This window comes from Halyomorpha halys, unplaced genomic scaffold (genome assembly GCF_000696795.3).
Source record: "Halyomorpha halys isolate HHAL.00 unplaced genomic scaffold, Hhal_1.1 Scaffold1.1, whole genome shotgun sequence".
NCBI lineage: Eukaryota > Metazoa > Arthropoda > Insecta > Hemiptera > Pentatomidae > Halyomorpha > Halyomorpha halys.
Window position 1 is genome coordinate 2676005 of NW_027115366.1, and position 11538 is coordinate 2687542.

An 11538-nucleotide genomic window follows, 5' to 3' on the forward strand; every position below is an offset into this window, starting at 1 on the left:
AACATTTCTAAAAGAGAAGCTCTCGAGACCATCTTCTTTTCAGACGCCTAAGAGGATTATTAGGTAGTGAAGGAGAAGCCAGAAAAATAGAATTTTTTCTAGGTTAAAAATATTATTTCCGGAAATAATAGTAGTACTATAGACGTATTATATACCGTTGGAATGTATTTTTTTTTAAAATAATTTATTTATTGTTATTTATAACTGTATAACATATATGCAACAAGTAAATTTTCTGTAGGTGACATAGTGACATGATACAAACATGTGGAGAATCTACCCATTGATAGAACTCCAAAAACATTTCTAAAAGAGAAGATCCCGAGGCCATCTTCTTTTCAGACGCCAACGAGGATTATTAGGTAATGAAGGAGAAGCCAGGTAAGAAAAATGTGGATTTGGGTGGTTGGGAAGTTTTACATGGAAGGATTAGTATCTGGTTTTGGCCAAATCGGCAATATATGGGACATTGAGGTCATGATGGATGACTTGATTTGTGACAAAGTAAGGAGCGTTAAGGATTTTATAAAGGATTTTGGACTGTAAGGATTGGATTCGGGAGGAATTTGATGGCACCATTCTTCAAGGATTGGAGGTTTTGGGATACAATGTAAAGAATTTTTTTTTTTAAATTACAATATATTTTTTTTTTTTTATTGAAATTTTCAATTGGATTTACATGAAAATACACCTAGTAAATGTGATGGTATAGAGAAACTACTCATTGCGAGCACATTAATAACATTTCTACATTTAAAGGTCTCAAGGCCGTCTTCTTTTCAAGCGCCTTGGAGATTTTCAGGAATGAAAGAGGAAGGTGATTAGGGAGTTTATAATGGAAGAAGTGATATCTGGTTCGGGATAGTTCGGTTACATAGGGAACATTAAGGTCTTTATGGATGATTTTGTTTGTAACCATGTTAGAAACATTGAGGATTTTAAGAAGGATTTTGGACTGTGAGGATTGGATAGGGGAGAAATTCGGAGGTTTAGTGGAGCCCCAAAGCTTAACTCTATATGTCCAAGTAGACCTTATTGTAGTCATGTAGATCAGTCTTTTGTAATGAATTCGAAGTTTAGACCGATTGTCCAGTAAGTGCTGCAATAGTCGAAATCGACGTGCAGTTTCCTGTCTCTTCAGTCTTGTATGACGATTTCAAGACAGTCGTTTAAATTACAATTTAATGTAAATGTAAAAATGTCTTAACGTCTTCATATAAAAATATTAATTATATTTTAATATAATGAATAGACTGAAGATGAAAACTTTAGAAATTTCCAATAGAAAAGGCTGAAGATTTTCAGTGTAAAAAATATATATATATACAGAATAAAAAAGTGGTATGTTAAATTTAATGTGTATGTATGTATCGTTTTGCGATTTTGAGGGAAACCTATTTTTATGAACAATTTTGTCCAGAGCCAGTTTAGTGTAATGCATTTAGGAATATACCAAAACATACCTAGGAACCCATTTACAATGAATGGATTTCAATTTTTTTTTTATATTCAATTTCCTTGGGCAAGAGTGTAGCTCAGAAAGTAAGCCACTGTGCTACTAACTCCAAGGACCCGAGATTGAATATTGCTCTGATAACTGTACTATTCTAATTAACTATTTATTCAGTTACTATAGCGGCTAGTCAACCTTGTGAGTTCGGAAGCCCTCCTGGTGCCCACCCAGCCTCTATGAACTGGTTACCCTTAATTTCGGAAAAATCTAATGGTTGAGCGCGATTTTAAAGAAATCATCTCCTTTTGTAACCGCTGTTCAAGAAACAGTACTTGCTTAGACAATACTCACGCCCTAATCCGTCATAGGTTGTAATAATGGATATTATATTATATCCTAAGATATTATTGATGGTGTCAAAATTGGAAGATTAAAATTAATTCCAATAAATCCAACCAAATCACATTTACCCTTCGTCGTAAACCAATGACCTCTTGCCCCACAGTATCCTTTAATAATACCCCACTTATTCCTGTCGAACAGATCCGTTACTTAGGACTACATCTCGACAAACAACAAAATTTAAACGACTGTCTTGAAATCTTCACACAAGACTGAAAAGACAGGAAACTGCTCGTCGATTTCGACTACTACAACATTTACTAGATAAACGGTCTAAATTGCCAATCCATTACAAAAGACTGATCTACATGACTATTATAAGGCCTATCTGGACATACGGAGTTGAGCTATGGGGCTCCACTAAACCATCAAATTCCTCCCGAATCCAATCCTTACAGTCCAAAATCCTTCATAAAATCCTTAACGCTCCTTACTTTGTCACAAATTAAGTCATCCATCAATGTCCCATATGTTGCCGATTTGGCCAAAACCAGATAACAATCCTTCCATGTAAAACTTCCCAACCACCCAAATCCACTTTTTTCTAACCTGGCTTCTGCTTCATTACCTAATAATTCTTCTAGGCGTCTGAAAAGAAGATGGTCTCGAGAGCTTCTCTTTTAGAAATGTTTGTAATGGAGGTAGATTCTCCACATGTTTGTATCATGTCACTATCTGATCTACAGTAAATTTACTTGTATATATGTTATACAGTTGTAAATAACAATAAATAAATGATTAAAAAAAAAAGATTAGTTACCTTCAAGTTTGTGTGTTTATGTTTACAATGTATGTTGAAATGAACAATTCGACAACAGAAGTTCATTGTCAAAAAATCGTTTATTAAATTTATACAATAATAATATAATGTATATCGGGGAGCGGCCTGGCTCAGTGGTAGAGCTCTGGGCTAATAACTCCAAGGGCCCGGGGTCCAATCTGACTGTGACAGGTAATTATTTATTCTGTTACTTGCAGCTGTGAGTCAGCCCTGTGGGTTCGAGAGCCCTCCGCCTTTCACCCAGCCACATAACGTGGGTTCCCTTTATTGGAGACAAATCTGGCTGTCCGAAACACCTCCTTGCACAACCATCTAGTAACAGTACTTTCTTACAATGTACTGTACCTCTGACCCTTCATAGGTTGTAACAGTCCAGATTCAATTAATTATTTTATTATATATGTATGTGAAAAAACAAAGAATTAATACATAATAATAGCTTCTATGAATCTATCAGTGAAAGAGTGTTGTTTGCTAGTTTTGAAAGGGCGTTTAACAGCCTGGTCATCAACGCCGGTTGGTTGTTGGCTTTGGTAAGGCCTAGTTGTTTTAGTCATAGCTTTGGTATAGTGTACTGATCCGCACCAGTGGGGCTCATTTCCGTGAGATTTGAAATATTATCTAGCTAGACAATTATAATTTGTTTAATAATCGTTACGATGATGAAAAGCAGATAAGTAACTGTTCTAATTCTAAAAATAAGGCAAGATAATTATAATAATTATAATTATTATTATTATTATAATTATATATTATATAAATATTATAATAAAGGCTGGTTATTAAGTTAGTATGATGGATGAATTAAATGACTTTCTATTACGGATTCGTCGTTTCTCAACGCCATTGGAACATTTGTTGGTATCCCTAACTGGTTCAGAGCTAATGTGTAGTGATGATATTCTTCAAAAATGTGTTTTACGGTCAGATTACTATGACATTTCAAACATTTTGGAGGGGCCTCTCCTGTTATGAGGTGGATGTGTGTCAATCGGGTATGTCCTATTCTGAGTCGGGTGATCACTACTTCTTCGCGGCGTCTACTTCGGGTTGATGTAATCCAGGGCTTCACATCTTTCTTTATAGGTTTCAACTTACTGAGTGGACTTTCATCCCACATTGCCTACCACCTTTTATTAATATTCTTTTAAAGGGCGAGCAAGTTCCTTTGCAGTGGAATAGTGTGACTTAGTGGCTACAAATTTAATATTTAATTTTTGAATTTATTAATTATATTTTTTTTTTTTTAACTTTTCGGTTATTTCGAAATAAAGAAATATTGAAACCTACAGGACCTTTGGGAACGTTTTGTTTTCTGGGACCTATGCGGCTGCTTAACCTGCCCCTGCTAAGTATACATTTCGAACTGAACCTAAAGTAAGAACCTAACCATCTTTTTGATACTTATGTAATCAAAATATCATGCAACCTCATTGAGTAACCTAAACATACAAATACACGCAACAAGAAAAGAGCAAAATATTTATGTAATATTTATCCTCTTTATCAAATTTGAAAACAACATATGCATAATCTCTCCAGCGGTGATATATATAATGCTGCTGATATATCTACAGCCTGTTCTATATCACAAAGCCAGCCCAGTAAGATGAACAAGTTCTTGGTTTTCGCTTCTATTGTAGCTGTATACTTCTGTATGGTAAGTTGTCGATTCCTTCTCGTCAAAAACATATTATGATTTCTAAAAATATACTAACGGCTAAAAACTTTTTATTGTTCTGATTTTCAAAAAAAAAAAAATTGAAACTATAATCATGTATTATAGGTAGATGATTCGGGTGGGAGGCAAAAAGGTTATACGAAATAGCAGAAAAAAAAATTTTATTTGGTTATTAATAATTTTTCAGCTATTTCATATACCTTTCTTCACCGAAAAGTAAAAAATTCCTTTTGCTCCTTTTTTTCTCTCAATTTCTTAATTCTTTCCCGACGTTTCGGCCCTCAGGCCATTATCAAAGAGAGTCCTAAAGTATTTATATTATTTATTTACTTAATTAATTTACTCAGCATATAACACTATATTTCTACTTACATATACCAAGAGCCAAAGAGGACTCAACTGTTTAAATAATAGTCGGTTATTTCTCCCTAATTATTAATTACTTTAATGAAAACTATGTATAAAAACTTGTTAAAATTGATGAGTCTGCCGAGTATAGGTATGGCCAAGGAATAAAAATGGCGGCTGTTTAGATAATTATTTATTCTGTTTGATTAGTCGTGAGTCAGCTCTGTGGGTTCATGAGCCTTTTGGGGTAAACCCAGCCTCATAAATTAGTACAAAGTCCGAAAGGAGAAAAAAGGCAGTTATCTCACCCAAATTTTTTATTACTTTAATGAAAACTATGTATAATTAATAATCAAAATTGACGAGTCTGCCAAGTATAGGTAGGGGGAATAAAAAATAGGGGCTGTTTCAAAACATTAAAAACTAAATAAATTTTTAGTTCGGACCTACATATCTTTAAAACTACCTACAACACTAACCTACCTAATTACCACCTAAATACCTACAACACTAAAAACCTAAGTGTTTAACGCGATAATTAGTAGCAGTTACGAAGGGTTTGGGCAAACTTTTATAAAAAATATTTCATAGAATATAATTAATTAATTTTTTGTTGTATAGAATAAACTAATGCCACCCACACAGGGAAAAAAGAAAAAAAAATTCAAGGAACACGCCACTTGAAGTTACATTTTCATTTCGAACTCCATATCCTTAATACTACATATTACACTAAAAAGTTTCATAGAACACCATTTGTTTTTTTTAAAAATATCTTTATTGAAATTTACAACTGTATATTACATAATACATTTAGTAAATTTGATCTTAGTTAAAATGGAGTGTTACAGGCGTGTAGAGCAACTACCCATTGGTAGCACTCTAATGACATTTTACATCAGTAGGTTTCGTGGCCATCTTCTTTTCTGGCACCTCGGAGGATGCAAGATTAGATTGAGTGGTTAGGGAATTTATAATGGAAGGAGTGATATATGGTTCGGGCTAGATCGGTTACATAGGCAAAATAAAGGTCTTTATGTATGATTTCATTTGTGACGAAGTAAGGAGCACTGAGGATTTTACGAAGGATTTTGTATTGTAAGGATTGGATACGAGTGGAATTCGAAGGTTTAGTGGAGCCCAAAGATCAAATCTATATGTCCAGATTGGCCTTATTACAGTCATGTAGATCAGTTTTTGTAATGGATTGGAAATTTAGACCGTTTGTCTAAAACGCCATTTAAAGCAGAACATATTTACTAAAATATTAGCCCTATTTAAATTCAATAGTTCTCGTGATATAGTTTTATAAATTAACATTTCATGAAAAATGCTCTGAAAAATCAGTAGTTAGTAAATTTATTTAGGGAAATCTAATTCTCCAGAACAAGTTGTTGTATATATCTCTATTAGCACTCATATTAAAACTAATGTAATGTAAAATAGTTTATGACGTTTATCTTCGTAAGAGTAGTATTTTCATGATATTTGACAAAATAAATTCACAAAATGTTGATTTTTAGTAGTTCAGATATAATTTTTGGAGAAATATTAGAGGTGTCTGCCAGCATTACAATAATTATGGTTTAACTTGCTATGAAGTGGTTTATCCCAGGTATCTTCATAGAGGTTGTAGTCATATGGATATAAATTTTTAATATGGAACTTGATAGAATCCTAGAGCCCTAAAAGAGGTATTTACGTTCCATAGTTCCCGAGATATACTTTCCTTTTGACTCATGCCACACCATCTTCTTCATAATTAAAAAAAAATTATTTGTCATTTTTTTTAATTTTAGGAAGGATTGAATAAATGACAGCTACTATAATTAATCTATTTTTTTTTAATGAACTCGCAATTTTTTTATTACAGGTGGAAGCAGCCACGAATGAAGAAATTCAGAATGCGATCATAAACGCAAGCCAGAAAGTGAGACAAGAAAAACTATTAGCACTCAAATCCGGCATAAGGGATTCCATGATATCAGCCACAACACCACAACAGAGGTCTTGTATCAAATGGCAGATCTCCAGGGCCGCCGTGGGTCTCAACCAAGCACTGAATGCGGAACAGGCTGCTGCGGAAAGTGAATACCTGAACCTTCCTCCACAAGAAATGGAAAATTTAGACTCACCCACGCTCTCTCAGCAACTCTACGATAGGTTTTCCAGCTCTGTTGCTGCTGCTGCGTACAGCAAAGAAGCCCTGTTCAGCCAATGCGCGTAATTTAGGATATCCAATGTTTTAATATGTGTATATATAATAAAATCTCGAATGTATTCAATATATATTTCTACTGAATAATAAGCATAGATACAAAAGTTAATGTTGATCTTCTTCTTTCCCTAATTATCTGTAAAATAAAAATTAGTGTTTATACTCCCATATCACCACTCTTGAAGAATGAACTGGCCGATCACACTGCAAGAGAGGCACTCGCGCTTCCGGGACGGGGTAAAGCAATTTTAACTCCGTCAGAGATATGTAGGCCTCTTGTAAAGGAAGTCAAAGATCAATGGCAATCTATGTGGAACGAAAGCCCAATGAGCAAATTAAAAATTATTAAAAAGGATGTCAAGCCCTGGGGTACCTCCAGTCGCAAATGCCGTGGAGAGAAAGTTGTACTGACTAGGCTGATAATAGGTCACACGAGGCTCACCCACTCCTATCTTATATCAAAAGAAACACCTCCGAACTGCCAGTATTGCAATAACAATTTAACAATAAGCCATGTTTTCCAACGATGCCCATATTTTGTACCACACCTCAATAGCTTGGGACTAAGCCAAGATATCTCAAAAACACTTGGAGACGATGATAAGGCAATAGAATTGGTGTTTCAGTTTTTGAAATCACAAAATTTACTGACAAAAATATAACTTGATCGGAAGAAAAAAAAAATAATAAAATAAAATAATCAAATCAAAAAATAAATAAAATTTAACGAATATTAGCAAAAAATATAAATGGCGTTGATGACCAATGAAGTTTGGCGCCACTAAACAACCAAACAAACACACCACTCTTGAAGAATGGTGCTAAACTGGAGGATTAAAGTAAATTCCAATAAATCCTACCAAAGCACATTTACCCCTCGTCGTAAATCCATGACTTCCTGCCCAACAGTATCCTTTATAATACCTCACTTATTCCTGTAGAACAGATCCACTACCTTGGACTAAATATTGATAAACGACTAGCCTGGAATCCTCAACAAGAATGAAAAGACAGGAAACTGCAGATCGATTCCGACTCTTACAGCACTTAAACTTACAATCCATTACATACGACTAAACCTTCGAAATCCTTCGATCCCAATCCTTACAGTCTAAAATCCTTGATGCTCCTTACTTTGTCACAAATCAGGACCTCAATGTTCCATATGTTACCGATTTAGCCAGACACATACCAATCCTTCCATGATAAACTTCTCAACCACCCAAACCCCCTTGTTTCTAACCTGGTTTCTCCTTCAATGCCTGATAATCCTCCTAGGTGTCTGAAAACAAGATGGCCCCGAGATCTTCTCTTGTAACATAGTTGGAGTTCTATCAATGGATAGATTCTCCACATGTTTGTATATCTAATAGCAAATTTACTTGTATATAATTTTATACAGTTGTAAATAACAATAAATAAATAACTAAAAAAAAAATACGGTAAAAAAACCCATTAGTAGTCATAGAATCACAAAACTGGGATAAATAAGAAAAAAGAAATCATACCACATAGATTAATATTTTTCTCAATAGTCTGTAGCCATTAGGAATGTTATTAGGATTAACTAAATAACACCATAATATATCTTCTGGCTGTGAAGTACAGAGAAAAAGTGAAGAATGAAAGTGCATTAAACATTCATTAATGCAAGGGTGAAGATGTGATCATCTAATATAACCTGTTCCAACAGTGTCTGAAACCGTTATTTATTATTTTCAATAATTTTAAATATAAAAGGTACTGCATAATTTTTATTTTTTAAATTAAAGGTTAACTGTTACGAAAAAATTCGCCCGTAAGGGCGAGGTTTCAGAGAGCTTCGTTGAAAACATGTTGGTTCGATTCACACCTGGGGTAATCAATATTTATTTCGTGACAGCTCCAAGAAACTTATCCTTATTTATTATTTTCAATAAATTTAAAAATAACAGTAACTGAATAATTTTCATTTTTTAAATTAAAGGTTAACTGCTGTGAAAGAATTCGCCAGTCAATATTTATTTCGTGACGGTTCCAAGAAACTAACCTTATAGTACAAGACCCCAAGAGGAAAAAAAGGCAGTTATCTTACCCCAATTTTTGATTACTTTGATGAAAAAGATGTATAATTACTAGTCATAATTGATAATGAGTCTGCCAGGGGAATAAAAAAGGGCGGCTGTTTGAAAGCGATAAAAAAATTTAATTTTTCATTCGGAGTTCTATATCTTAAAAAGTAAGAACAACACAAGAAAACCTAAGAGAACGTCATTTAAAAATAATCAAATTTCCTAAAATTTAAGAGTTATTTACGTTAAATAGTTCTTTTAAAAAGCAACATTTCATAAAAATGTTGTATGGTACGTACTGAAAGATTGGGAGTTAGTGAATTTATTTTAAAAAATCTATATCTCAAAAAACATTTGATGTACAGATGTCTATTAGCACTCAAATTAAAGCTAATTAATTGAGCTATAATGTAGTTTATGATGTTTATCTTCGTAGGAGTAATAGTTTTCATGAAATTTGTTAATATAAATTGATATATAGTTGTTCGGACAAATTTTGATTTACCAAATTTTTATTCATATGTGAATATCATTAAAACTACTACCCCTGCGAAGATAAGTGTCATAAACTACTTTATAATAAGTTAAATTTCCTTCATTTTGAGTGTTGGCATACATATGTGCGTCTTTTATAAAATCCAACATTTTATACGAACAACTAGAAATTAAGTTTGTGGATTTATTTTGTCAAATATCATAAAAAATAGTACTCCTACAAAGATAAACATAATTAACTATTTTTTAGTAAATTTAAATCTGCTAGCTTTAATTTGAATGATACTGGTTTCTGAAATGAAGTTTTTCATAAATCAAACTTATTGTCCGAACAACTATAAATCAATTTATTTTAGCAAACATCATGAAAACTACTATTCCTACGAAGGTAAAGGTCAACAACTTCTTTATACCCCATAAAACTAGCTTTAATTTGAGTGCTAATAGACATCTGTACGTCACATAGTTCCTGAGATATAGATTTCTCAAAATAAATTAACTAACTACTAATCTTTCAGTAGATTTTTAAGAAATGTTGCTTTTTAAAAAGCTATATCTCGAGAACTATTGGACGTAAATAGCTCTTTTAGGGCTAATATTTCAGCAAATTTACTCTTCTTCAAATAATGTTCTCTTAGATTTTCTAGTGTTGTTGCTAGTTTTTAAGATATAGAGCTCCGAATGGAAAATTAATGTTTTTAAAAGTTTTGTAACAGCCAGCATTTTTTATTCCCCTACCTATACTTGGCAGACTCGTCAGTTTTGGCTAGTAATTATACATAGTTTTCATTAAAGTAATCAAAAATTGGGGTGAAATAACTGACTTTTTCTTTACTGGATTCTTGTACTATTTATGTTTGCCACATGCTATAGATTTACCCCACTCCACCCTAGTACGCACTATACACTATCTCTATGCATAACTTAGTTGTTATGTATCGAATTTATTCCCTGAATGAATTTATGTGCCATATGTTTGCAGCCCATCCTTTTCGTAAAATATTTCAGGATCAACATCCCTCATTTAATTGAAAAATTAATGTTTTTTTTTTTTTTTTGTGTTGGTGGTTTTTAAGATATAGAGCTCCGAATGAAAAATTAATGTTTTTTTAAGATTTTGAAACAGCCGCCATGTTTTATTCCCCCTACCTATACTTGGCTTACTCATCAGTTTTGACTTGATAAAATAAAATAAAATTATACATAGTTTTTATTGAAGTAATCAAAAATTGGGGTGAGATAACTGCCTTTTTTTCCTCCCCGCTCTTGTACTATAAGGTTGAGGATATTATGTGCTAACATAGAGAGATGCTCGGAAAGCTTGTTAAAAGGTTCAGTGTTTATTAACATTTTAGGGATCCACTCGCTACTTAGCCCTACAACCTTACATGCGCGGTAATGCTATAACTTGAATTATATTTACCGGGTGTAGGCCCCTTAATTCAGCGTTGTGTAATCTAAATTCTCCCGTTAATTCATCCTTTTTCGGTCCCAATATTTTGGGTAATACTTTATTTTCGAAAACCTTAAGGCATTGTTCATCCCTTAGTGTAAGAGGTCAAACAGTGGTATCAAGTTAAATAAAATCGGTCAAGCCGCTTTGGAAAAAAGTAAACGGTGAACGGAGAAGGAAGGAGAGTTGCATTACGTTTATGGTTCTACCTATATTGAAACGAAACATTTTGAAGAAGGAGTTAAATTTTGAATATACAGTTAATATTACGGTATGACTTAATGTCACTTTGTGCAGTCCTCTAATAAAATATGTGGAAAGCAAAAACGAAGAGGAAAATTAGAATAAACCGATGAATCCAAACTATAAAAGTTCATGAACTGTTGGAACAACGTACGTAAATTCCTAGAATGAATGATTAATAATTATGAGTGAAATTATTTTTTTTTGTAAATTTTTAATTTTTATTTATTTAATGTAATTTACAACTGTACAAAATAATACAATAAGTAAATATATTGTATGTTTCATATCCTTTAAATTAGAAGGTCCCGTGGCCATATTCTTTTCAGACGCCTCGGAGGATTATCAGGGATTGTTAAGGATGAAAGATTAAGAATTAATGGGTTAGGATGGTTAAGGAGTTTAGAATGAAA

At 33.0% G+C, this 11538-nt stretch overlaps 1 protein-coding gene across 1 annotated transcript; it reads left to right on the top strand.

Moving 5' to 3' along the window:
- The first annotated feature begins 4212 nt into the window (after window positions 1-4212).
- On the top strand, window positions 4213-6992 carry LOC106682891 (uncharacterized). The gene is made up of 2 exons (XM_014424400.2): window positions 4213-4296; window positions 6539-6992. Exons 1-2 carry the CDS (start codon window positions 4246-4248, stop codon window positions 6890-6892), a joined length of 405 nt encoding a protein of 134 aa, XP_014279886.1. The 5' UTR covers window positions 4213-4245; the 3' UTR covers window positions 6893-6992.
- The last annotated feature ends 4546 nt before the right edge of the window (window positions 6993-11538 follow it).